This window comes from Vulpes lagopus, chromosome 8 (genome assembly GCF_018345385.1).
Source record: "Vulpes lagopus strain Blue_001 chromosome 8, ASM1834538v1, whole genome shotgun sequence".
Taxonomy (NCBI): Eukaryota; Metazoa; Chordata; class Mammalia; order Carnivora; family Canidae; genus Vulpes; species Vulpes lagopus.
In genome coordinates, this window is record NC_054831.1 from 118,378,511 (window position 1) to 118,405,290 (window position 26,780).

Below are 26,780 nucleotides of genomic sequence, written 5' to 3' on the forward strand. Positions count from 1 at the left end.
ACATGAAGCCCAGAGAAGTAAGGTAACTGGCCCAAGGTCACACATCTGGAAAATGATGGAGCCAGTATATAAACCCTGGTGGTCCATCCTGAGAGCCCACTGTGTGCCTGCTTCTGCAGCTTCCCTGTTGGCATCGCAGTAGTGATGGTATCTAGCCTGCTTACCATGTGCTGGGTACTACACTGAGCACTTTATCTTCCTAACAGGTCTGTGAGGTAGATTTGTTGCTATATAACCATTTTACTGATGTGGACACTGAGGCTCAGAGAGGTGAAATGACTAGTTCAAGGCCAAACAGCAAATTCATAGAACAGGGATAGGAACAAATGAGCTGCTGGGCGATATACCACTCTTTGCTATTATAATGGCATTAGAATGCTATTACATTGTTTTTGTAAACAAAACATCTTTCATCAAAAACATTGGTTTTTAATAAAAACTCTAGTATGTGTTTACCATAGAAAATAAGAAATAAAAAAAAAAAACACCCAGATGCCTGTCATCTTTTCCCTGTGCATGCATATCTTTTCTTCATCTAGAAATAGGATCACGTGAGTCAAATGTATAACTTGACTTTTTTGGTATTTAAAAAATTTTTCACAATAGGTGCCTGGCTGGCTCAGTTGGTAGAGAGAGAAGAGAGTGCAGGGGAGGCAGAGCGAGGTGGAGAGAGGAGAGAGGGAATCCTACACAGGCTCCATGCCTGATATGGGTTTCAGTCTCATGACCCTGAGATCATGCCCTGAGCCGAAATCAAGAGTCATACAGACACTTAACTGACTGAGCCACCCAGGCACCCTGGGCATGTGATCTTGGGGTCGTGAGTGCAAGCTCCACACTGGGCATAGAGTTTACTTAAAAAAAATTTTTTTTTCACAATTAATTTGTTAACACAGAAAGAGGAAGTCCATTTAAATGCTTCCAGGCCCCATTGCCCTTCGTCTGGAGATAATCACTGTTAATGGCCATTGTTATGAACATCTGCCTCTATATCTCGTACATATATATAAATAAGCTCATACCATGTTTCATTGTTCTGGGATTGGTGCTTTGTTTATTTTTCAAGCATTATAGTATTTGGAGATCTTTCCAACTTGGTAATATTGTTCTGCTGAATCTGTGCTTTTCCTGTGCCCTGTATGCAGCAGGCTGCAGACATTTGTCACAGCCACAGGCGCTGCTAGGACCAGAGGATGGGCCGGGACTTCCTCTTCTCATTTCCCACCGCCTTCGTGTAGTTAAGAGTCCAAAGCCTGGAGCCTGGAGCCTGGCAGCCTGGCACTCAGTCCCGGCTTTGCCACTGTCTGACCTAGGCAAGTGGCTTCACCTCTCTGAGGTGAATTTCCTCATCTGCAAAATGAGGGTGTGAAAAGTACCTACCTGATTGGGTGGTGGAGGGGAGCAAATGAGAGGACACGTGTTTGGCATTAAACACAGAGCCTTGTACAAGATGAACATGCAGAAATGTTACCTCTTGTTGACCTATATACAGTTGTGTGCTGTTCTGAGTAATGCTGGGGTGAAGCTCCCTGGGCATCTGGTTTCTCCCCGTTTCTCATGATTTATTTGGGCCACATACCTGGAATTGGGATTCTGGGGCTTGCACTGGTCTGAGGGGCTCGTTGGAGCTTCGTAGGGGCACCAGGTGCCAACCTGCCTTGACGAGAAGGAGCCCACAGCTGCTCCCTCCTCCAGGCCCCATCCTTGACTCAGCAGCACAGCTTCCTAAACAGCCTGTTGCTATGGCAACTGATGCCAGCTGCAGGAGAATTGAGCCAGGGCTGTGACAGGGACCGGCCGGTGGTTGAGGCCAGGGCTGACTGTGGCATGGGCAAGCGTGGGCATAATGTCCAGCCCTGGCCCTAGCACCTTCTCCTGGAGGCAGCCTGGCTCATGTCAGGAGAAGACAGGTGGGGTGAAGATTAGTCCCTGCTTCTTTCTGCAGGGCAACTCTAGATGAGAGACGTCTCTTCTGTGAATTGTAGTTTCTTCCTCTATGAAATGGGAATCTGGTATGAGAGGTTGGTTGTGTTGTGTTCTTCTGGTTTGAGATACAGACTTTGTGAGGATATGGCAGGGTAGGTTGAAATGTCATTTTCTTCTCTGTCCTGAGCCCCGTGGTGGCCAGTGAGGTCAGGAGCTGCTTTGTGGTGGAGTAGCAGGTGATGTGGGGAGGGCAGTTCTGTCACAGACCCCTGGCTCTGCCTGTCACAAGCTGGGAGGCGCAGAGCTCCTCTGGTCCCACCCAGGTGTGCAGGCTCAGGTGCGTTGTCTGCAGCTGCAAAGTGTCAGGAGCTGCGCGAGAGAGGAGTGTCTTTCTGGCAGATGGGTAGCCTGAGAATAGCTCTTTATACTGGATGCTTAAGGTATACCAGGAGCTTCACATGATGTCATCATCTCATATTGAATCCTCACAATAGCATTAAAAGTTAGTGTCAATACTCAATACTCCCGTTTGGGATTCAGAGAAGTTAAGGTCACACAGCAAGTAAGTGGTGAAACCACTTTGTGTTGTTGTTGTTGTTGTTAAGCTAGTTAGTTAGTTTATTTATAGCACGAGAGAGACAGTTTCAAGCAGAGCCCGACTTGGGGCTCAATTTCATGACCCTGGGATCATGACCTGAACCAAAATCAAGAGTCACTTAACCAACTGAGCCACCCAGGTGTCCCTGGACTTAGTTTTTGAATCCAGGCCTGTAGGCTTCCAGAATCTGTGCTCTGAGTCAGGCGGCCAAAGGCCTGGCTAAGGAGTTTGGATTTATTTTTTTTAAGATTTTATTTATTTATTCATGAGAGACACAGAAAGAGAGAGAGAGAGAGAGAGGCAGAGACACAGGCAGAGGGAGAAGCAGGCTCCATGCAGGGAGCCTGATCTGGGACTCGATTGCGGGTCTCCAGGATCACACCCTGTGCTGAAGGCGGTGCTAAACCCCTGAGCCACCGGGGCTGCCCAGGAGTTTGATTTTGATGGGATTTTATTATAATTTGTTTTACAAGCAAGGGGCCTCCTCTGGGGATCTCATGGTTCAGTGTGGGGAGGTAAACAAGTAACCAGAGGTGGACTGAGGCCCAGCAGACCTTAGACACCCAGAGGGCAGTTGACTGTCCTGGGGAAGGGTGGGTGGGAGGGCTTAAGATAGCATAGGGCAGAGGAGGGGGCTGTCTGAGTTGGGTTTGGCAAAGGAAGTGATTGTTCAGCAAGCAGAGAAGGTAAGGAAGGACATATCAGGAAGAGAGCAAAGGTACAGAGGCAGGAGGTAGCTCGGAGTGTTACAGGAGTGGAGCAGTAGGTGGAATGGGGTCTAGAGAGGGAGAAGTGAGGTGAGAGACATCAGCAAGGACAATATTGCTTGAATGCAAGTGGAGAAACTTAAGTGTGGTCAAGTATCAGGAGGGGATCTCTCAGGGCATGAGCTGAGGAATCTTAACATCAGTGTTTGCAGAGAGAATGTGGTGGGTCCCAGGCACTGTTCTAAGAACCTTGAATATAATGGCCCTTGCATCAGCACTATGAGGTAGATACTGGTATTATCCTCATTTTACTGATAAGAAAACTGAGGCACAGAGATACTAAGTAATTTTCCAAGATGATACAGATCCTGGGATGCCTGGGTGGCTCAGTGGTTGAGCGTCTGGCTTCGGCTCAGGTCGTGATCCCAGGGTCCTGGGACTGAGTCCCATCTGACTCCCTGCTTGTCGAGGAGGGAGTTTCTGTCTCTCTGTGTCTCTCATTAATAAATAAATAAATAAATAAATAAATAAATAAATAAATAATCTTTTTAAAAAAGATTACACAGATCCTAAGTGCTGCCAGTGTCCCATTGCATGAGTATGCCATAATTTATTTATTTATTGACTCCATATGGACATTTGGGGTGTTTGCATTTTGCTATTATATCTGGTGCTGCTATGATGAAGAGCTTTATGTATATGTCTGGGTACATATACCCAGACATGAGTATCTCCATGGAATATACCTGGGAGAGGAATTGCTAGGTTATAGGGTATATGGAACTTCAACTTAAACGCCAGAAGTTTTTTTTTTTTTTTTTTAAGTGATTGAAACAGTAGATACTCCCACCATCAGTGTATAATTCCCAGTAGCTCTGCATCTGCACCAACACTTGCACTTTATGCCAAAATGGGAATATGCTATGGTTTCTTTTTTTTTTTTTAAGATTTTATTTATTCATGTCAGAGAAGAGAGAGAGAGAGGCAGAGACACAGGCAGAGGGAGAAGCAGGCTCCATGCAGGGAACCTGACGTGGGACTCGATCCCGGGTCTCCAGGATCTCACCCCAGGCCAAAGGTGGCGCTAAACCGCTGAGCCACCGGGATGCCCTATGCTATGGTTTCTCAATGTTGTTTGGATTTTTTTCTTTTTTTAAAAAAAGATTTTATTTATTTGACAGAGAGAGTGTGTGCGCATGCATGGATGCACACACATGCAAGAGCTGGTAGGGAGGGTCAGAGGGGGAAAAGCAGACTCCTCACTGAGTAGGGAGCCCAACACGGGACTTGATCCCAGGACCCCAAGATCATGATCTGAGCCAAAGTCAGATGCTTAACTGACTGAGCCACCCAAGTGCCCCTAATTTTTAATTTTTATTTTCATTTTGCTGTTACTTAGGAGAATCTTTGCATACATTTTGGCCATTACTGTTAAGTCTTTTGCCAAAAAAATTTGTTTTGGTTGTTCAACTTTTCACTATTGATCTGTAGGAGTTCTTTACATATTTTATTTATTTGTTTATTTATTTTAAAGATTTTATGTATTTACTTATGAGAGACACACCGAGAGAGAAAGAGGCAGAGACACAGGCAGAGGGAGAAGCAGGCTCCACGCAGGGACCCCCAACGGGACTCAATACCCGGGTCTCTAGGATCACGCCCTGGACTGAAGGCGGCGCTAAACTGCTGAGCCACCCGGGCTGCCCTTTACATATTTTAGATCCTATTCCTTTGTCTGTTGTATGTTTTGCAAATATATTCTCTCAAAGTGTTGCACATGTTTTTGCTTGCCTTGCAGTGTCTGTTGTTGGGTAGAAATTGCTAATCATTAAAAAAATTTTCATTGTAGTAAAATATGCAAAACATAAAATTTACCGTTTTAACCTTAAGTATATCGTTCAGTGGCATTAAGTACATTCACACTGTCATGCAGCCAACACCACCATCCAGAATTTTTTTCATCTTCCCAAACTGAAATTCCGTATCCATTAAACAGTAAGTCCCCATTCCCTTCTTCCCCCAACCCTTGATAACTGCTATTCTTTCTGTCCCTATGAAGTTGACCTTTCTTGTTACCTCATGTAACTGGAATTGTACAATATGTGTCCATTTGTGACTGGCTTATTTCACTTACTATGATGTCTTCAAGGTTAATGTTGTAGCATGCATCAGAATTCCATTCCTTTTTAAGGCTACTTAATATTCCATTGTATGCATATAGTACACTTTGTTTATCTGCCAGTGGACATTGGGTTATTGCTAATGTGAATAATGCTCCTAGGAACATTGGTGTATGAATGTCTGTTCAAGTCCATGTTTTCAATTCTTTTGTGTCTACTATGCCCAGAAGTGGCAGTTGAATCAAAGTGGAATTGAAAAGAAGTAGAATTGCTGGAGAAATTCTTAGTGTTAATGTATCTTCATTTATCCATTATTTTACTTATGTATTTTTAAAAATCTTTAAGGGGCACTTAGCTGGCTAATTTGGTGGAGTTTGTGACTCTTGATCTCAGGCTTGTGAGGCTTTGGGTGTAGAGATTATTTTAAAATATTGAAAAAATAAAAATCTTTTTTTTTAAGTTTTATTTATTTATGATAGTCACAGAGAGAGAGAGAGAGAGGCAGAGACACAGGCAGAGGGAGAAGCAGGCTCCATGCACCGGGAGCCCGATGTGGGATTCGATCCCGGGTCTCCAGGATCGCGCCCTGGGCCAAAGGCAGGCGCCAAACCGCTGCGCCACCCAGGGATCCCGAAAAAATAAAAATCTTTTAAGAAATTCCTTTCCTTTCTCCAGATAATGAAGATGTTTTTGTATATTGTGTTGTTTTGCCTTTCACAGTAAGGTCTATAATGTGTCTAGAATTAATCTTTGTGAATGATATGGGCTATATCTTTTTTATATGGATATCCAATTGTTCCAACACCATTTACTGAAAATTCTGTCTTTCCTCATTTATATGCAGTGCCAGATCTGTCACAAACCAAGTCTCAATGTATATGGGATTAGTTTTTGGTCTCCCTGTATTCATCCTGTTCAGAAATCTTTCCCTTTACTAACACTATAGAATATTAGTTATAGTAGCTTGCTGTTAAAAATTCTTGATATCTGGCAAGGTGTCTCCCATCTTTGTTGTTTTCAGGAGGATCTTTTATATTCCTTTGCTCTTTCATATAAATATTACAATCAGCTTGTCAGTTTCCACACACACACACACAAATCTGTTGGGATTTTTGACTGGACGTGTATTGAATCTGTAAATCATTTTGAGGAGCACTAATATCTTTGTGAAGAATTGTACAACATGTTCAATCCATGAACATGGTATATTCCTCCATTTATTTTGATCATCTTTATTGTCTTTCAGTAAAGTTTTATATTTTCTCCATTAAAAAAAATCTTACATATTTTTCCAACTTATTCCTAAATACTATATATCTCTATATAACTTTTTGTTATGGAAAACTTCAAATATATGTAAAAATAGACTGCATTGTAAGAAGGGGTTGGCAAATTATGGCCTGTGAGTTGGCCACCTCACCTGATTTTGTAAATAAACTGGAACACAGACACAACTATTTGTTTACATATTATCTATGGCTAATTTCATGCTCCAGTGGCAGAGTCGAGGGATTTTAATAGAGACTGTATAACCAGCAACCCTAAAATATTTTCTCTCTAATTCTCTACAGAAGAAAATTGCTGGCCCCTGGCATGAAGTTTCTTGTACTCATCACCCAACTGTACTATCTGTTATTTTGCCTGAAAGTTGACAGTAGTTCCAATAATATCACCTAATATTCATTCAATATCCAAATTTTTAAGTCTCATAAAGATAATTATTTTTTATACTTTATCTTTTTAAAGTCAAGATCTAAACAAAATGCACACATTGCAATAGGTTGATATACCTTTTAGCCAGGACACCTGGGTGGCTTAGTGGCTGAGCATCTGCCTTTGGCTCAGGGCGTGATCCCGGAGTCCCAGGATTGAGTCCCACATCGGGCTCTCTGTATGGAGCCTGCTTCTCCCTCTGCCTGTCTCTCTGTCTCTCTCTCTGTGTCTCTCATGAATAAATAAATAAAGTCTTAAAAAAAATAATAAGTTGCTTTCAGCCTTTAGGTTCTCTCTCCTTATCTTGTTTTTTTCTGTAATCTATTTTTTAAAAGATTTTATTTATTTATTTAAGAGAGATCAGGGGATGCCTGGGTGGCTCAATGGTTGAGTGTATGCTTTTGGCTCAGGGTGTGATCCCAGGGTCCTGGGATCGAGTCCTGCATCGGGCTCCTCGTGGGGAGCCTGCTTCTCCCTCTGCCCATGTCTCTGCCTACGTCTCTGCCTCTCTTCTCTCTGTCTCTCATGAATAAATAAATAAAATCTTAAAAAAAAAAAAAAGAAAAAATGAGAGACAGAAAGAGCATGAGTACGGGGGCAGGGGGCAGAGGGAGAGGGAAGTTACAGTTTCTCACTTTTGCTGGTGTATAAAAATGCAATTAATTTGGCAGGAATCCTGCTGGATTCTTTTATTCATGTAATTTACCTATCGAAATTTTGTTTTCTGTGTGTCAGTCATATCATTTGCAAATAATGACAGTTTTCTTCTCTCCTCTCCAATTTTTGCATATTCTCTGCCCTCTTTCCTTTGTGCTAGCTAAGACCTTTAGTATAATGTTGAATAGAAGTGATGATAACGGAGCCCCTTGTATTGTTTTGAACTTTCTAGGGAATGTGGTCACCTTTTCACCAGAGTATTTGCTATGTTTTAATTGGTTTTTTTTTTCTCCAAGATTTTTATTTATTTATTTGATAGAGTGCTGGCACACAAGTAGGGGGAGGAGCCAAAAGAGAGGAAGAAGCAGACTCCCCGCTGAGCATGGAGCCCTACACTGGACTGGATCCCAGAACCCTGAGGTCATGACCTGAGCCAGAGACTTAACCAACCTAGGTGCCCCTGTTTGCTAAATTTTTACATACATGCCCTTTATCAAGTTAAGGATGCTCCCCTCCATTGCTGGTTTGCTCATTATTCTGAATGGACAGGACAGTACATTTGACCAAATATAATTTCTGCATTTTTGGAGATAATTTTTTTTTTTTTTTTGACAATGTGGTTTTTATTCTCTAATTTATTAGTGTAGTAAATTTAATGAGTTGGGTGGTTTTTTTCTTTTTTTTTTTTCATGTTAAATCAGTCTTGCATTTCTGGAATAAACCTAACTTGATCATGTTATCTCTTTTTAGATTTTCTGAATTCATTTTCATAATATTTGGCTTGGAATTTTTGTATTTCTATTGATGAGTTAATTGACCTGAAATTATTTATTCTCATCTGCTTTATAAGGTTTTGGTGTCCAGGTTTTGCCTCCTAGAATGAATTGGAATGTTTTCTCCTTTTCTGCTTGCTGCAGGAATTTGTATAAGATTGGAATAATTTGTTATTTGAACATTTTGGAAGAGTCACTGGTAACAAAGAGGCTGGACTGGTGTTTTCTTTAGGGATGAGGTCTCCTTTCTTACTGATTTAATTCTTTCTATGGCTAGAGGTTTATTCAGTTTTCTTTGAGTCAATTTTGGTGAGTTGTATTTTTCTAGAAATGTATCCATTTAATCTGAGTTTTCAAATTTATTGGCAAGTTGGCAGAAAGCATTTTATGATAGCATCTTATCTTTTTAATATCAGTGCACTTGTGATTACTCATCCCAGATATGGTCTAGTCGTATCATCCCTCTTTTCCTTATTCTTGCCAGATACTGTCTATGTTTTGAGGCTGTTCAAAGAACTGATTTTTGGTTTTGTTGATCCTCTCCATTGTATGTTTGTTTTTAGTGTCATCTTTCTTTCAATTTATTTTTTCTTATTTTATAAAATCTTAAGAATTATGCTGAATTTATTAATTTTGTCTTTTTTCCCTTTCTAATAAAGTCATTTGAAGCTATAAAGGAACCTGTAATTATCACCTTAACTGCATACACAGACTCTAATGCATAATGTTTCTTATTATCATTCAGTTACTAATATTTCATAATATTTATTACAATTTTTCTTTGACTTATACATTATCCAGAAATGTTTTCTTTAATTCCTATGCCTCTGGGCTTTTTTCTTTTTTTTCTCTCTTTCTCTTTGTTATTGCTTTCTAGCTTAATCAGTGTGGTGTGAGAATGCAGTTTTTATCTGAGTTGTCTGATATGGTCGCCACTAGCCCCTTGTATCTTTTGAGCATTTGAGCTGGTCAAGATTAAGTAAGTGTAAAGACAGTACCAAAAAAATGTAAAAGTCTAATAAATTTTTATATTGATTACATATTGAAATGGTAATATTTTGGGTATGTTGAGTTAAATACAATATAAAGTTAATTTTTTTAGAGGTGGGGAGGAGCAGAGGAAGAGGGAGGGAGAGAATCTTAAGTAGGCTCCACACCCAGGGTGGAGCCCAATGAAGAGCTTGATCTCACTACCCTGAGATCATGACCTGAGCCTAAATCATGAGTCTGACACTCAACCCAACTGAGCCACCCAGGTGTCCCTAAAATTAACTTGTTTCTTTTTACCTTTTTCTTCCTGTGGCTACCAAAAAGCTTGAAAGTACACATGGCTGATGTTTATACTTCTATTGGGCAGTGCTGGTGTAAAAAAGTACTAATCTTTTGAAATTTTTTGAGATTTGCTTTATGGTCCAGGCTGTGCTTAATTTTATCTGTCACATGTATCCTTGAAAAGAATATGTGTTATCTATTTGTGAAGAAGAGTGTTCTATATATGTGCGCAGGTGAAAATTTTTAATTGTTTTTATCAGGGGTGCCTGGGTGGCTCAGTTAGTTAAGTGTCTGCCCTGGGCTCAGGTCATGATCCCTGCTGGGGTCCTGGAATGGAGCCCCATGTCAGGCTTCCTGCTCAGTGGGGAGCCTGCTTCTCTTTCTTCCTCTGCCCCTCCCCCTGCTTGTGTTCTCTCACTCTCTCTGTCAAATAAATAAATAAAATCTTTAAAAAAGTTTTTAAAAATAAATTGTATTTATTAGATCTTTTTGAATCTTTACTGTTTTGTCCATCAGACTGATCAACAGTTAGGGAGATACATAAGAATTTCTTTTTTTTTTTTTTTTTAGAAAGTGCATAATTTATTACATTTATGAGTTTATAATAAAATGGATACTTGGGAACTTAAAAAAAATGGGTTAGGAGTAACAATTAGATATGAAATTCTTAAATCATGGAACCTGAAATATTAGAATTCTAGCATTGTCAGAGACACAGGCAGAGGGAGAAGCAGGCTCCATGCACTGGGAGCCCGACGTGGAATTCGATCCCGGGTCTCCAGGATCGCACCCCGGGCCAAAGGCAGGCGCCAAACCACTGCGCCACCCAGGGATCCCAAGAATTTCTTGCTATAATGGTGGGTTAGCCTTTTCCTTGTAGTTTTGTCATTTTTTGCTTTGTATTTCTTAAGATTATGTTATTAGGTGTTTATAAGTTTAGACTTGTGGTAGCTTCCTGATGAAACTGCTTGTCTTTACGTAGTGAGGTCTTTGCCCCTAGTTATTTTTTCCTTGAAATTTGTTTCATCAGATATTAGAATAGCAACAAAGATTTATTTTGCTTGGTATTTGCCTGTTTACATATTATTCTATTTTTTCTCATACTCTTTTTTTGCATTTTTGTATTTTAGAAGTGGGTTTTATAAATATCCTTTCGTTGGGTTTTCTTTTTTTAAAGGTCTGATTTTTTTTATTTATCTCAAAGATTAGTCCATTTTCATTTGTTGTAGCTACTAATTTATTTGAATCTATTCCTACTCTCTTTTTTTGTGCTTTGCATATATATATCCTGCCTTTTCTATACTTTTCTCCCTTTTATTGCCTCCCTTTAGATGGATTATTTTTTCTTATTCCTTTTTATTCCTCTAGTAGTTTGGAATTTTCCAAGCTCTGTTTATATTCTTTTGTTGGCGATTTTGGAAATTTCAAAATGAATACTAACTTGTCAAAGTTTAAAGGTAGTTACTACCGTTATCTGCATTGGAAATGATATAGGGATCCTGGAATATTTCAATTAAATGTAGTTAATTACATTTAATTGCTTTAAATGTGCCTTTCTAATATATGTATTATTATCTAGTAAATTGATCCTATCTTATTTTTTAATCCCCCAATTACACACTGTTATAGTTTCATATGATCAATGTTCATTTAGATTTAACAACATATTTGTTATTTTCTTTGCTCTCAGCTTTCCTCTCAGGTATTATTTTTCCTTTCTGCTGCCTCAGGTTCATCGTTTAAACATTTCGTTTCTTGAGAAAAATAAAATTATCAAGGATAACAATAATTCTCTTGGTTTTCTCTAGGATATCTTTGTTTGATCCTCATTCTCAAAAAATATTTTGTCTGGGTCCCCAGTTGATAGTTATTTGCTTTAAGCAGGTTAAAAATATTATTCTTCTATGTTTTGCCTTCCATTGTGACTGTCAAGAAGTTAGCTGTTAGTCTAATTGCCATTCTTTGTACTAAAAATGTCTTGGCGAGAGGCATTTATAGCACATGGTTAAAGGTGTAGCCTCTAGAATCAGACTGCCTGGATTTAAATCCCAGCTCTTTGGTCTGGTGGCTGTGAGGCACAGAGCAAGCTGATTAACCTCTCTGTGCCTCTCTGACCCTCAGTTTCCTCTTCTGTAAAATGGAGAAGCAGTCCCTAGTTTACAGGGTTTTGGTGAGGATGAAATGAGCTAATGTAAAACATTCAGAAGCATGGTGGCACAATTTCGTGCTATTGCAGTGTTAGCTGTTGTTTTTTCTCTTTATGCTCTTAGGCTCTCCTCTTCACTGGTGTTGGGCAGCTGCACTGCGTTGTGTCAAGGTGTGGATTTACTTTTACTTACCCTGTTTGAGATTCGCCGAGCTTTCTGACTCTGTGAATTGTTGCCTCTTACCAATTCAGGAAAAGTCTTAGCCATGTATCTTCAAATCCTGCCTCTGCCCAGCTCTCTCTCCTCTCTCTCCTGGAACTTCAGTCTGATCAATTAATCAGTTAGTCCCTATTCCCTCTGTCCTTCTGTCTCTTTCACTGTGTTTCACAGTCTCTGTGTTGCAAATACTCCAGATGATTTAAAATCTGTCTTCCCGTTCTCCAACCTATTCAGCTGTGTCTAATACACTATCAAACCTACATATTAACGTCTTACATTTTAGTGAAAATTATCCTCTCTTTATTTCCAGAAGGTTGTTCTCAACCAGAGCTGCTTGGTTACAGTTGAATATGGTTTTGCCCCTCGTTCATACGTTTGACTCCTTTTGTTTTGTTAAACACATTACACATATTTTGTATTCTAGTCTGATAAATCCAGCGTCTAAAGTCTTTGCTGGTCAGATTCGACTGCCTGTTGTTTTGCAGCCTCATAACGCTGATGTAGACACCCCCAGACAGGGGCCTGTCAGAAAGTTTTCAGCCATGGAGGGTAATTCTTTTTTTTTTTTTTTTCAGATTTTATTTATTTATTCATAAGAGACATAGAGAGGGAGGCAGAGACGTAGGCAGAGGGAGAAGCAGGCTCCATGCAGGGAGCCTGATGTGGGACTCAATCCCAGGACCCCAGGATCATGACTTGAGCCAAAGGCAGATGTTGAACCACTGAGCCACCCAGGTGCCCTGGAAGGCAATTTTAAATATCTTCCCTGCTTTCCTTCCCAGATGTCCCGTTTTCTCCCCTCTTCCCTTTCCTCAATTTACTTTTTTGAAAGGCTGATTCATTCCCGTGGTTTAAAAAAAAGAAAAAAAAAAAGTGAAAAGTCTCCATTCCAGCTCCCTGTCCCTTTCTTACCAGCATCCTCTGTTTTTAGGCTTGTGGATACTTCCAGAGATATTTGATGCAGATTCAAGCAAATAAATTTAAAATTTCTTTCTCTTTTAACACAAATGGCAGCACACTACATACATTGTTCTAAACTTGTTTTGTAATTTAAAGAATATGTCTCTGATTATAAAAGAAATACATGCTCATTTTGAATAACATAAATACCCAAGTGCCTACAAGCAGAAAGTGAAAGTCCCTCTGGAATTTCATTCCCCAGAGATAACCTCCATTACACATCTATAAATATATATTTACATAAATGGGCTTATGCAACATACTGCTCTGTAACCTATTTTTTCCCCTCCAAATAATAAGCCTTGACATCTTTCCATGAATCTTTCCACATCTGTCCATGTTGTCTACATAGCCCGCAGTTCAGCGCCTGGTCTTGAGTCAGATGGAAGTATGTTCAAATCCTAGCTCTGCTCCTTAGTAGCTGTGGGATTTTTCAGATCCTCTCTGACCCTGTTTTCCTCATCTGTAAAATGGGGGTAGAAATAGTATATACCTCATGGTGTTGATCTGAGGCCTTAATAAGATCATGTATGATGTGTTTCTTCCTTCAGGGGCAGCTACTGTATAAGCCTCTGATGAATGATAATTTTTATTATGACTCTTTTTAGTGGCCAGTTAGAATCCACAGTATGATATGTCACAGTTTATTAACCATTTCCTCTTTGATGAACATTGAGGGTACTCATGTGGGGTCACTGTCCCTCTGAATCCTAATCTCTACATCCTTTCTCTCCAAGGAGGAAATGAAAATGCCCCATGGGGTGAAGCACGTGTGTTACGTAGGTTTTTGCTTTTATTACTGCTCTTCCTCCTCCCCGTCCTCAGGTCTGGTGGGGTGGGAGGGGTCGTTCACATCAGAGGCCCCTCTGGGCTGCTCTGTAGTACTCCCCACTTCTTGTGATGCTGAACCTAGGACTTCCAGTTTCCCCCAAACTTTGGAACCTCACCATTCATGACAATTCACTCAAAGGTTAGATTTCAGACCCATCTACTTTCACAATAGTTCCCCATGGTTTGCAATAAATTAAAAGAATCAAAACATACTTGAAATGGGAGAGGAGCCTTAAAGTAAGAGAGAAAGGAGAAAAAAGAAGGGGAAATCTTGATGTGATAACCTCTCACCCTCTGCCAATCCTGGAAAGGTACAACAAAGTTAATGCTGAGCTTCCCAGCAGCCAAAGCAAAAAGGGCAAGAGGATAGATTCTATAGCACACAAAAAGACCAAAAACCACTCTGCACCTTGAAATACTTATAAAGGGCTGAGGGTGAGAGGGGAAGACGAGAGGGTGAGAATAAAGACAGATTTCTCTCCTGTCACAGAGACCATGTAGTCAGCAAACATTTCTTGAATGCTACTTTGTGTCAGGCCTATTCTAGGCATGGGAATAAAGCGGGACCAAGACATCTAGTTCTCTGTCCTCATGTTGCTTGCAGTGCATTGGGGGAAAGAGACTAAACCAAGTACAGGTGAAGTGAGGTCTGGGAAGGGCCTCGCTGCTCAGTTCTGAAGTGCTTTCCTACCCCTGCAGCTTGGTTCCGGGCCAGTGATCCACCTCCTGGGGGCCATCAGCCATGGCCAGGCAGGGGAGCCTCAGCCTCCAAAGTTGGAGGTTCTGGAGAACATGATGGAGGTCAGCTTAGCATCACTGGTCCAGAGGCCCAGAAGGAAGGAAAGGCCCATGGTCCAAGGCCCCAGCAGGTGTCAGGTACGGAGCAGGTTCTTCACACAGGCAGCGTTACATAATCCCTGCACGTTCACACCTGCCTCACAGAGATGTCACTGCCACCACACAGGTGTGACTGGCTCATGGTCACACAGAATATGATAGCCAGAGACAGGGTTAGACCGCCACTTGTCTGGCTGGGCGGTGGTGTGTGTGTCTGTGTGTCCTTTGTCCTGTACTCCTGAATTCAGGAGCGTGACTGGAGCAAGGCAGGGGCTGAGCTTCCAGTGCATTCAGAGAAAGAGCAATCGCTGATCTTTGTTCCTGGCTGACCAGCATGTCCTGCCATCATCAGACCCTCTGGCCCCCTCCCTCAGCAGGGATGCATGGGCCCCTGGTGGCCTCTGACTTCTTTTGCCATTTGAGGAGTCATTCCATTCCCCTAGGCGACCCCCCCCCCCCCATCCATATCCTCTTTCTCTGGCAGGAGGGAGCTCCTGTTCAGAAGGCCTGGCCTGGGGCAGCCCCAGTGGCGCAGCGGTTTAGCGCCGCCTGCAGCCCAGGGTGTGATTCTGGAGACCCGGGATCAAGGCCCAAGTCGGGCTCCTTGCATGGAGCCTGCTTCTCCCTGTGCCTGTGTCTCTGCCTCTCTCTCTCTCTGTGTGTCTCTCATGAATAAATAAATAAAATCTTTAAAAAAACAAAAAACAAAAAAAAAAGAAGGCCTGGCCTGAGTGTCCTGGGGTGAGTGCTGCTTCCCTTGCCCAGCATGGCTCAAGGAGAAGGTGGGGAGATGATTGGGGGAGCAGCTGCTCCCAGATCATGGCTTCAGTTTCCCCTTCCCCACAGTCTGCCCCTGTCAAGGCTGAAGAGGAGGAGCCTGGTGAACAAGATGGAGGAGAAGACTCGGGTGAGGGGCTGTGGACTTGTCTTCCAGGGGCTGCTTGGGACTGTCAGGGCCTCCTGCCCAGCTTCTGACCCCAGCCCCTGCTAGTACTCTTTCTTCTCTCACCTCTGATCCCCCACTCTCACCGCCTTCAGTCCTTCCCCAGAGGGATGGGGGCTGCCAGCTGCCTGGGACTGGATCCTAGACATCTCAGGTCCCTAAGGGTGGGACCCCCCCCCCCCGCCCCGTTGCCTGCCTAAACCCCTCAGCATTGAGTTACCCCTTCCTCTTGCTCTGCTGCATCTCATGGGAGTTTGTGACTCTTTTTCTGTAGCTCAGCTTCAGCCTCAACAGGAGAAGCTATCCCTGGATGTTGGGGTACGGAACACAGTGGTCCATGCTATGCAGGAGGTGCTGCGGAGCCGGTAAGGTCTCACTCCCCACTTCCCTGACATCCGTGACATCCTGAGAGCCGTGCTCACCTCCCCGGCCCATGCCATGTTCTCAGGGCTTCTGAATGTCTGACTAACCCCATTTTGTAGCTGTGAGGTCTTTTGCCAGCACAGTGAGCTGGTGGAGAACTGACATTTGAACCTGGGTCTCTCTGGCTTCAAGGTCATGCTCTCCCATTTTGCCAATGCTGCTCATGTCCAAATGGTCATCACCCACAGCAAATGCTTTCAGACACAGTGAGACTCCACTGGGAGCATCTGAGAGATCTGAACCCCGAGCTTTCATTTACAATGGTGAGACCAAGGCTCAGAGAGGGTAGGACTTGGCAAAAGCCACACACGTTGGGCAGCCCCAGTGGCTCAGCGGTTTAGGGCAGCCCAGGGCCTGATCCTAGAGACCCGGGATTGAGTCCCACATCAGGCTCCCTGCATGGAGCCTGTTTCTCCCTCTGCCTGTGTCTCTGCCTCTCTCTCTCTCTCTCTCTGCGTGTGTGTGTGTGTCATGAATGAATAAGTAAAATCTTAAAAAAAAAAAAAAAGCCACACACGTCACCCCCCACGACCTGGTGCAGGGCCCTGTTCCCTGCCTTCTCACCCCACTGCACCCCCACCCAGGCTTCCTCCATCACAGTTCCACTGGCCAAGGCTAAAGCCTGGGCTGAGCAGTCAGATTTTGCTTTGTCACTATCATGTGGCCATAGGCAAAACCCTTATATTCTCTGAGCCTTGCTCATCCCATCTGTAATGGAGAATGATAATATCACCTCCTCACAGAGTTGGGGTGAGAATAAATGTGTATATGTAGGAAGATGTGCAGAATGGAAACCCCTCCATTGGGGTCCAGATCCTGCTCCATACTCTCCCCGTCGGGTAGAGAGCCTAAATCGCCTCATGGGCTCAGAGCCGTGGTTCCACTCTTAACCCCCACAGCCTCCAGGAGCTCCCAGACCTGGTGCTGAGTGAGGAGGCGGTGGAGGGCATCGCTGCTGGCATCGAGACAGCCCTCTTCAACCTGACACAAACCACCAGCTGTCGCTACAAGACCAAGTACCGCAGCCTGCTGTTCAACCTGCGTGACCCCCGGAATCCAGTGAGATGGGTTTGGGGCAACCAAACCCTCTCTTGGGGGCTTGAGGCCCTGGCAGGATGTTAGGGTGGGGGCTTCTGAAGCAGTGTGGTGCAGCCCCCATGCCTGTCCCTGCAGGACCTATTTCTCAAAGTGGTTCAGGGAGATGTCACCCCTGAAGACCTGGTGCAGATGAGCTCAACCCAATTGGCGCCCCAAGAGCTGGCCTGCTGGCGGGACCAGGAGGAAAAAAGGGTGAGCTGTTGGGTCAGGTCAGGATAGGTGATGGGGGAGGGACACGGGGAGGGGATGGCCCAAGGATGCAGCAGAAGAGACAGCAGAGTGAGGGGGCTGGGCGGTGAGATCTGGGGAGCACAAGACAGAGATGGGAGGAAATGGAAAGAGCAAGCACACATGGAGAGAGAGAGAGAGACTCTCTCCACAAAAAAATGGAAAAGAAGCTGCGGGGGTGAAAGGGACTGGGGATGGAAAGCTTGGTAGAGAGGTGAAACCCCGAGAGGTGTCATCGTCCACTTGCTTTTCTGTGCAGCTGGGCTGTGGGTGGGGCGGGTACTGGACGTGATGGTCCGGAGTCTGGAGTCCAGGATTGTCATCCACCATTGATGGGGGTAGACAACCCCCTGGCGGTGCCCCTGCTCCCATCTCAGCCTCAGAAGCCCTCCAAAAGACTGGAAGTCTTCTCACTGCCCCCAGGCTGGGGGAAGGACCCCATAGCCCTCATGTTCCACTGTTATGGCCCTGTATACCCCATGTCCATGGGTGTCTTCTTCCTGCTAAGGGACAGGGAAGGTGTGGGCACTGAGCCGGCTTTGGGGAATGCTTGCTGGTGGCCCATGAGAGAGAGGGGACTAATCTAAGAATAGGCCAGTGGGATGGGTTGGCGTGCTGAGGCCCCTGTTCTGGAAGACATTGGGCTGATTAGATTCACCTAGAATCCACTGGGTGACTCTGTCCACTATAGGCTTGGCTTCTGTCCAGGGACCTGTGGAGGACCAGGAGCAGGACCAGCTACATAACTGGGTGGGGGCAGTGCAAAACAAAAACGTGTGGCCTTTTGTTCAGCAACTATTAAGAATTTCAAGGTGGCGAGAGTGTAAAGCATGGGGCCCTGTGAGGTGTGGTGCCCTGTACCACAGCAGGAGCCCACACTCATGAAGCCAGCCCTGCCAGAGAGAATGGGACCTCCTCCAGGCTTCCAGGAAACATCACAGATAGGATGACACTGATCAACAATAAGAATGACAGGTAGCATTTACTGTGAGCCAGCCTCCAGCCAAGCATTCTACATTTGCTGTTTAATTTAATGCCCTTAATGGAATTCCTAGAGAACAGATAAACCGAGGTTCAGAGCAGTGAAGTGCTTGTGCAAGGCCACACTACCTTGGGGGTCTCTAGTAACAACCCAACTGATGCTCCAGAGCCTGCACTCTTTCGACTCCACCTTATCCTTCCCAGGACAGAGGCTGGGGTGCAGTCAGAGGCAGAATTGGCTTGTGGGAGAAGGTGAAGTTCAGGAAGGCTTGCTGGAGGAGGCAGGTCTTGAGTTTGGAGGGTGAATGAGTAGAATATGGAGCAGTAGGGCATGGGGCTTGTTAGGTGAGGGGAGTGGTGGAAGCAGAAGTATGAAGGAAGAGGAAAGGTTGGCACAGGAAAGGGGCCTCGGGAGGAAAGTGCGCCCTTGGGCTCCTGGGGGCTTGAGACCCCCTGACCTGGCTGAGTTTGGGCTGCTGGGCCCTACCAGGGCCTGGAGATCATTGAGCAGCAGCAGAAGGAGCTGTGCAGCCTCCCGGCCTTCAAGCTGACTCACAAGGGTGAAGTCGAGATCCTGCGGGACGTGGACCAGACGCTGACCCTAGAGGATCTGGTGGTAAGTGGCAGCCTGGCCTGGCTTGGGTTGGGGGCTTGTGCCCAGGGTCCCACTCCTCACCTCAGCAGCTGGGTGACCTTGAGCAAGTCACTGGACTACTGTGCGTCTCAAGCTCTTTGTCGTGAACAAAGTGGTGACTATTACCATGGGGGTCCAGGTGATGTGGGGCGGAACCCTGGCCCTGGCCTGTCCACACCTTCTTGGTGCCAGTCACTTCCTTCTGGCCTGATGCCAAGGCACCCCACATGAGTGGTAGCAAGATCTCTGTGTCCACCACAGATCTCTGGTTGGGAAGCAGAAGGGCCATGCTGTTTGAGTCAGTGACTGCTTCTGGATGTGAACAATACACACCTACTCTCTTTGGTGGTGGGGGTTAGGGACACTATGTGCGCCGTGCAGAACCACCTGGAGCCCAAGGCAGTTGCTACACTCCCCTCTTATTGCTGGGGATCTGCTCCATCCTCATGTCCATCCTGCTCCTTCCTTCTTCCCTTTCGCCCCTCCATCCTGCATGTGGCCTGACATGGTGGCTCAGCAGCCCTAAAATCAATGAGCTCATCATCAGCTCAGCCTCCCACAGACGATCGGAGCTCCCCTTGGCTTATTGCAGCCACTCTCAGGAGGCTGCTCTGGCTTAGCTGAGGTATTCCCTGGGTCAGATGTTCACCTGACTCTAATCAGCTATGTGTCCGGGATGGACAGTGCGGATGGACCCCATGAGCCATGCTCACTGGGTAAATGACAATGAGCACGAAAGACAAAAATCCCTGCTCCCCTGCCCTCACCCCTTCCAAGCTGGTATCCAGGCCAAGCATCAGAACAGCTGCCTGTGTGGAAGGGAGTCCCCAAACCAAACCAAGTGGTATTCCCTGAATACATTGAACATAATTGTAGATGGAGGAACTAGAAAACCCAGAAAGAAGTCTCCACTGGGGAGAGAGTTGCAGAGTAGCATAATAACATCCTTCCTCGAGCACCTGCTGTGTGTCCCTTTACTGTTTACAAACAGTGCCTCATTCAGATCCCACCGTGACCTACGAGGTAGGGGAGGCCATGTCCTGGATCAGGAACCTGAAGCCCTTTGCCCAGGGTCACGTAGTGGGTCATGGGGGAGCGGTGACTTGAAGCCCGTGCCTTGGTGCTACTCTGGAGGTGGTTTAGGAGGCAAGAGTTTCAGGATCTTTTAAAATCTTCCTCAAGCCAGGTTTGTTTTGTGTTTGAAGCGGTCTCTACTGTGAGGGGGAAGGGGGATTAGGCAGGGAGCATCAAGTCTCAGAAAAACGTTCTTTCTCCCTGATTCTGCCGTCTGGGGCTGAAAACTTGTCCCAAGGACACAGTTGAAATTCTCAAAAAACACTTTCTGCATGAGGATGTCCTCAGCACTGTTTGCAGTGGTGAAAATGTGGGAACCACCCCACTGTCCCGCAATCGAGGCGATGCCTCGAGTGTTGGCGCACCAGTGGACAGGCCTGTGTAACGTGCAGACGGCCCTGCTGTGGTGCACGGACGCAGTGAGAATGCGTTGAACATCTGATCCCAGCTGTTCTAGTCAAAGGACTCCCCAAACCCTGTGGTTAGGAAAACCGTTACAGGGAATACCCAGAATGCCCATCACTGTCTCTGAGTGCTGGGACGAGGGGTGATTTTTAGGTAATTTTCATATTTTCTGTATTTCCCGGATTTTCTTTCTTTCTTTTTTTTTTTTTTTAAGATTTTATGTATTTATTCATCACACACACACACACACACACACAGACACACACACACAGAGGGAGAAGCAGGCTCCATGCAGGGAGCCTAATGTGGGACTCCATCCCGGGTCTCCAGGATCACACCCTGGGCTGAAGGTGGCACTAAACCGCTGAGCCACCGGGGCTGCCCTATAACAAGCTCATGGTACCTCTGCAATAAAAGGATGTGTTATTTGGAAAAATAAGACCACATCCCTGAGGCTCCCCACTCATAGAGATCTGCTCGCACCCCCGCCCCCAGCGCCTTTCCAGTCTACCCGCTCTCTCCTCTTGTGCCTCCTAGGAACCCATGGTGTCCATAGACTGCAGCACCTTGGCCCTGCCTACCCCATCAAAGGCCACCACGGAGCAGGACAAGGCCACCACAGAGCAGGACGAGGACACCACGGAGCAGCACGAGCACCACTTCCTGGACCCCAGCTGCCGAATCTGCATAGGTTTGGGGAGACACAGGCTGGGTGAAGGGGTGGTAGGCAGGCTGGGGCTGAGGGTGGGCTCAGTAGTAACAGGGATTCATGGCCCTGGGAAAAGGTGGCAGGCTGGGCACACCTGTGTCCCAGGTCACTTCAAAAAGACCCTGTTCAAAGCCTGGTTCTGAAGCCCTAGGCTGGCTTCATCTAGCTGCCTGCCTGTCAGCTTCCCTTCTGTTCTTTGCAGACTGGAAGCCCTCATGTGAGCTGCCAGACTCCCTCACAGCTGCTAGGAGGATGGGGGACAGTGTCTTCCAGAGGGCCCCAAGCCCGGCCCTTGCATCCTCTCCAGAGATGCTCCAAACTAGGGAGAAGCCTCCCACACAGCTCCAGGACAGGTGGGGGACTGGGGCTGGGGGAGGATCCATGGAGGCGGCCACGTGGGGGGCAGCAGACACAGTATGGACTCTTCTTTGTGGTCTTGGGCTAACCCCGCCTCTTCTGGGGGTCTCAGTTTCCTCCTCTGTGCAATGGAACCAATCATCCCTGTCTGCTGGTCCCCACCCCCACCCTTACAAGGCCATGCTTGGTTGAGTGTTCCAGCCCCCACATTAAGAACACAAGACCTTCTCAGAAAAGTCAGGAGATGGTGAGGAATGTCCTGCCAACCTGCTCTGTCTGGCCCTCTCTGTCCTCTCTAGGCTCCAGATGCCTGCTGGGCCCACAGAGGCCCTGCCTGGCCAGCCGCCCTGGGAAGGAGCTCTGGACATGTTCTCCATCAAGCGGTTCAGAGCTAAAGCCCAGCTGGTCTCTGGAAGCAGCTGTCGGCTCCTCATGGTACTCCAGCCCTGCTCGCCAGGGTCTCCCTCACACACTGGCCAGTCAACTCCCCACTTTCATTCATTCTTTTACTCCTTCTAAAATAAGGCATTGGCACCCTGTCTGTGCCTGACCCTGTGCTGGGCATGGGCCAAATGAGACACCAGCCCATTCCTGCAGGGACACACAGAGGTCAGACTCCCTGTAACCCAAGGCCTAATGTGAGAGGGCCCCAGGAGAGGAGTCTCATGCCTCTGTAGCCCAGGGGAGGGTTTTAGGAGTGATTGTTGAGTGAACAATCAGCTGAACTGTTGGATGTGGGTGGAAGATTCAAGGAGGGAGGACAGGGCTTCTGAGGAGCTGTAGGAGACTGGCCCCAACAAGCTGTAGACCTCCAGTGGCAGTCACGGCTTCTTGGGCAGCCACTGACCTTCCTGGGGTCCTGGTATCCTGTCGGTCCATCCTTGTCACTGAAGGCTATGGCTTCTCAGTAGCTGGTGTTGAGGGCTGACCGGCCATCCCTACCTGTCTCCAGGCCCTGCCTGAGGTGATCCGTTCAGCAGGCTGCATCCCCTCCAATACTGTCTGGGAACTTTTGGCCAGCATCTGCCCAGCCAAGGCCAAGGTAACTGCCATCCTCTCCCACCTCTCCTTCTAGCATGGGACCCTTCTAGCATGGTCCCCCTCTCTCCACCTCTGGAGCAGAGACCTGGTTTAGGGTGTTGGGGTCTAGTTCCCACTATAACTGTAGACACTCAAGTCCCTCTCTTTCCTCCTCTGAAAAGTGGGGACACACATCTTCACAAGGTCATCAGAGGTTTTTTGATTTAAGATTTTATTTATTTATTCATGAGAGACACACAGAGAGAGGCAGAGATATAGGCAGAGGGAGAAGCAGGCTCCCTGTGGGGAGCCCAATACGGGACTCAATCCCAGGACCCTGGGATCATGCCCTGAGTCAAAGGCAGACGCTCAACCACTGAGCCACCCAGGGGCCCCTTGTCAGAGGTTTATTATTATTTTTTAAGATTTTATTTATTCATTCATGAGACGCAGAGAGAGGGACAGAGACACAGGCAGAGGGAGAAGCAGGCTCCTTGCAGGGAGCCCGATGTCTCCAGGATCACGCCCTGGGCTGAAGGCGGCGCTAAACCGCTGAGCCACCCCGGCTGCCCGTTGTCAGAAGTTTAGATGAGAGCAGGGGTGTTCTCTGCCCCCAAAGCCACCCTCCTTCCTGCAACTGCAGGACATCTGCGTGGTCAGACTGTGCCCACAAGGGGCTCGGGACACCCAGAACTGCCGCCTACTCTATTCCTACCTCAACAATAAGCAGTGTCATGGCCTGGCCGCCGTGGAACATGTGTGGGTGGTCCTGCTGCCCCTGCCCGCCTTCCAGCTCCTGCCCACCAGACTGCGCCCTCTTGGAGGCCCCGGTGAGTGCCCCATTGCCCATACCAGACCCTGCCTCCCCTCACCCGTGACCAGAGGGGGCACGGTTGACAGTCACCCCTGTGTCCACAGAGGCAGGCCCATCTCAGGAGGGAATTCCTGCGACGGGCACATGGGGTAGCAGTGAGAGCTGTGTATTGCTTACCGTGGGCCAGGCAGTGTCCCAGAAGCTTTAACTATACTAGTTCATTTGGTCCTCAGAATAACCCCATCAGATTGGTGCTATCAGTTTCTCCATTTCACAGATGAGGACACTGAGGTAGGGAGAAAGCAGGTGGCTTGCCCGCAGTCACACAGCCAGTCAGCAGAGCCAGGCCTCACACCGGGCAGCTCAGCTGCAGAGACTAGGCTCCTAACAGCCACACAGACTGGCCTCTTCAACGAGGCATCCTGAATAGAAACTCATGGGACAGCCACATTTGATCCTGACCCAGTGCGACAGGGGTGGGACCCTCAAACAACTGAAAGCGTCACCTGACACAGGAAAGAGGGAAGTTTTCGCCACAGTTGTCCTAGGCCAACGTTGGCCTTTGTGCATAGAGCGTGGCTTCAGCAGAACACCTGGGGTGAGGGTGGAGTGTCGGGGGGGGGCTGCACCCATTTCCAAGCAGAGCGCTTGGCTGTTCTGAGCTGCCTGTCTTGGAGACAATGCCGTAGACTCTGAACCCATATGGTCCTAAGGTCCAGCCATCTGTTCCCCACCTTCAGTCAGGGGAGTCATTCCCCTGCTGGAAGTAACTCAACCGAGACGACCTCCCCCTCCTCCTTACTGTTTCCAGCATCTCATGGGCCCCCATCTCCTTGCTGGAGAGCCCTTCCTGGGGCCTAATCTGTAGACCTCCTGCTGCAGCCACCATGTAGCTTCTCGGGACTGTATGTTCTCTCCTACCTGGCCTTTGGACTCTCCGCTCCCTCTTTCCCCAGGCCTGGAAGCCACTCACTCAAGTCTGGTGTTAGCTGTACTGCTCCCCAAGGCAGGGCTTCTAGACACAGCAGAGTCCAGCCCTTTGTGGGAGAAGGTTCAAAAGATGACCTCCTTCAACAGAAAAGTGGAGAGGAGACGCCATCAGCCGGAGGACAGGAGTCCCAATGTGGCCCCGAAGGGCTCTCCTCCCCCAAGGCCTGCTCTGCAGCAGAGCCAGGGCAATAGCAGCCTGGCTCCAAGGGGAATTTGTGCTTGGCCGAGGCCCCCCAGAGGCAGGGGGAGACTGTGGGGAGAGCCTGGAACCTGGCAAAGTCCTGGGAGAGGGCAGTGGCCCCCCAAACCAGGCCCGTGCCAGTCCTGGCATCCCTATTCAGCAGCACCATCTGGCCGTGGCCACCACCTCCACAGGGCCTCATGTCCCCACCAGGCCCTGCTCCAGCATCTTGAATCCCTGGTGTCCATGAGCTACCAGCTCCAAGCCTCATTGATATCCCCTGGCCAGGGGTTCCATCCTGCAACCCCTGCCCAGCCCCCTACAGCCCCTGGAAATCTTGGCCTACATTGCCAGCCCCCTGCAGCCCCAGAACCCCCTGGCCAGACTCCTGACTCTTTGGGTCCTTCAGATGGGGCTGGCTCTGAGTGTACCTTCTCCAGAGAGACCTGAACCTCATTACCCACCAGAAGAGAGGCATTGATTCCCTCCCCAGTACTGAGTCCTGGGCTGTTCCAGAGGGAGTGGGCAGCCAGGGGAGGGTCAGCTGTTTGAATTTCCTTTTCTGCGTTCTGCTTGGTGTTGATTTTTGGTTCAATAAAGAGTTTGGCAAAGGTGAGACTGCATCTGCTGGCAGGTGTGGGTCGGGGTAGGTATTGTCTGTGAGTTTCTGTGCACAGATGTAGCAGAGCTAAAGGGCTGGGAATGGAGGGCAGCCGTGCCAGGTGCTTGTCTTGAGATCTAGAACCATCACTGTGCCCCAGGGCCATTCTGCAAGTATTCTGCAAATATTCTGAACTAGGAGGAAGAAATGATGGGAGAGAGGGCAAGACCAGGGTTGGGGGGACAGAAGTGAGGTTTTTGCAGGGGGGCACAGACACCTAGAGATTGTTAGGGAGAAAAAGAGCAAGTTGCAATGGTTTTTAAAGCTTTCACTTACCAAAAACGATTTTTTTCCATTACCAAGATTTTTCTCATTTGGATAGTTGAGTACCACCATATTTCCCATGCGTCTCTGTGTCTGTGTGCATCCGTGAGCATGGGTGTGCATCTGCGTGTATGTTATGTCTGCTTGCATGTCTCTGTGTGGGTCTCTGTCGAGTAAGTTGGGAGATCTACATGGAACCACTCTTCTCTGTATCCCTTGCTAGCTCCCAGAGACTAGTACAGGAGAAACCCAAGGGTCTTGCCTGGGACAGGGTGGGCATTCACGGTGTGGGGTTGGAAGCTGCTGTTAGGGCTGGATGGTGCTGCTTTGCCTGGGGCCTGGAGTGAGCTCCCAACAGCAGCTACAATTGTAAAACATTTCAGTGTGGGGTGGACCTCGGGAGAATTGAGTCTGGGGACCCACCTGGAAACTAGCTGCCCCCTGGCTCCCTAACCCAGTGGGAAGAGGCAGGGCCTGGCTCACAGGAGAGAACTTCTTCTGGCAGGACCCCTCCCTCCTTCTAGCCCCCATCCCCTATCCTAAAGGGGTGTACCCCGTCCATCCCTTTGGAAGTCTACCCTTGCACCAGCCTCGCTCTGGACGGTGCCGGGCTGGGAAGGATGGGGAGTTGGTTTGGGGGAATCCTTCTTCTCTGCCCCATGAGCTCTGCTGCTGCCCTACCCGCGGCTGACAGCAGAGGGGGCCCTCGGCCTAGGGATGGAGGTCGGGGCTGGGCGGGATGGGAGGACGAGCTGGGGGCGGGGAGAGGTATGGAACTTAAGCCGGAGGGACAGGAAGAGGGGCCGGGGTGTGGTGCGGCACAGGAGAGGACGCGGAGGGAGGTCTGGACTAGTGAACCAGGGGAGGGGTCGGGGCTCCGACGGCCTGGTGAGCGCCACAGCGTCCGTGCTATATGTAAATGACACAAATTACTATGCAACCTGCAGCTTGATCTAAGTCGGCGGCTTGGGTCATGCATTTGGGGCAGGTCGAGGGTTAGACGGCTGCGCACCCCTTCTTCCCAGGCCTAGGGCTTCCCCGCAGGGAGACAGGAGAGCGTGTGCTGCCTTCTCGGGGCACACGGGATAGAACAGGCTCTGGACTCTCGGCCGGGACTTCCTTTGGGAGCTTTGGTTCCCCCCCCACCTTGCAAATGGGGGCGATGACGGCCTTCTAGCACCTCGCCCCGCGAACAGGGCTAGAGGCGGACCGCGAAACCCTGCGGCGTGCTTGGGGCC

General features: G+C 47.5%; 1 protein-coding gene across 1 annotated transcript in view; it reads left to right on the forward strand.

Annotated features, from left to right (window-relative positions):
• Positions 1 to 25,168, forward strand: part of SPOCD1 (SPOC domain containing 1) — a 46,160-nt gene extending 20,992 nt beyond the window's left edge. Inside the window, 13 exon segments of the mRNA XM_041767511.1 lie at positions 13,830 to 13,871; positions 14,623 to 14,799; positions 15,607 to 15,667; positions 15,978 to 16,068; positions 17,026 to 17,185; positions 17,300 to 17,416; positions 18,924 to 19,049; positions 21,084 to 21,237; positions 21,458 to 21,608; positions 21,912 to 22,047; positions 22,565 to 22,654; positions 23,276 to 23,462; positions 24,403 to 25,168. Of these exon segments, the coding sequence (XP_041623445.1) occupies positions 13,830 to 13,871; positions 14,623 to 14,799; positions 15,607 to 15,667; positions 15,978 to 16,068; positions 17,026 to 17,185; positions 17,300 to 17,416; positions 18,924 to 19,049; positions 21,084 to 21,237; positions 21,458 to 21,608; positions 21,912 to 22,047; positions 22,565 to 22,654; positions 23,276 to 23,462; positions 24,403 to 25,067 (2,157 nt within the window). The 3' untranslated portion in view covers positions 25,068 to 25,168.
• The last annotated feature ends 1,612 nt before the right edge of the window (positions 25,169 to 26,780 follow it).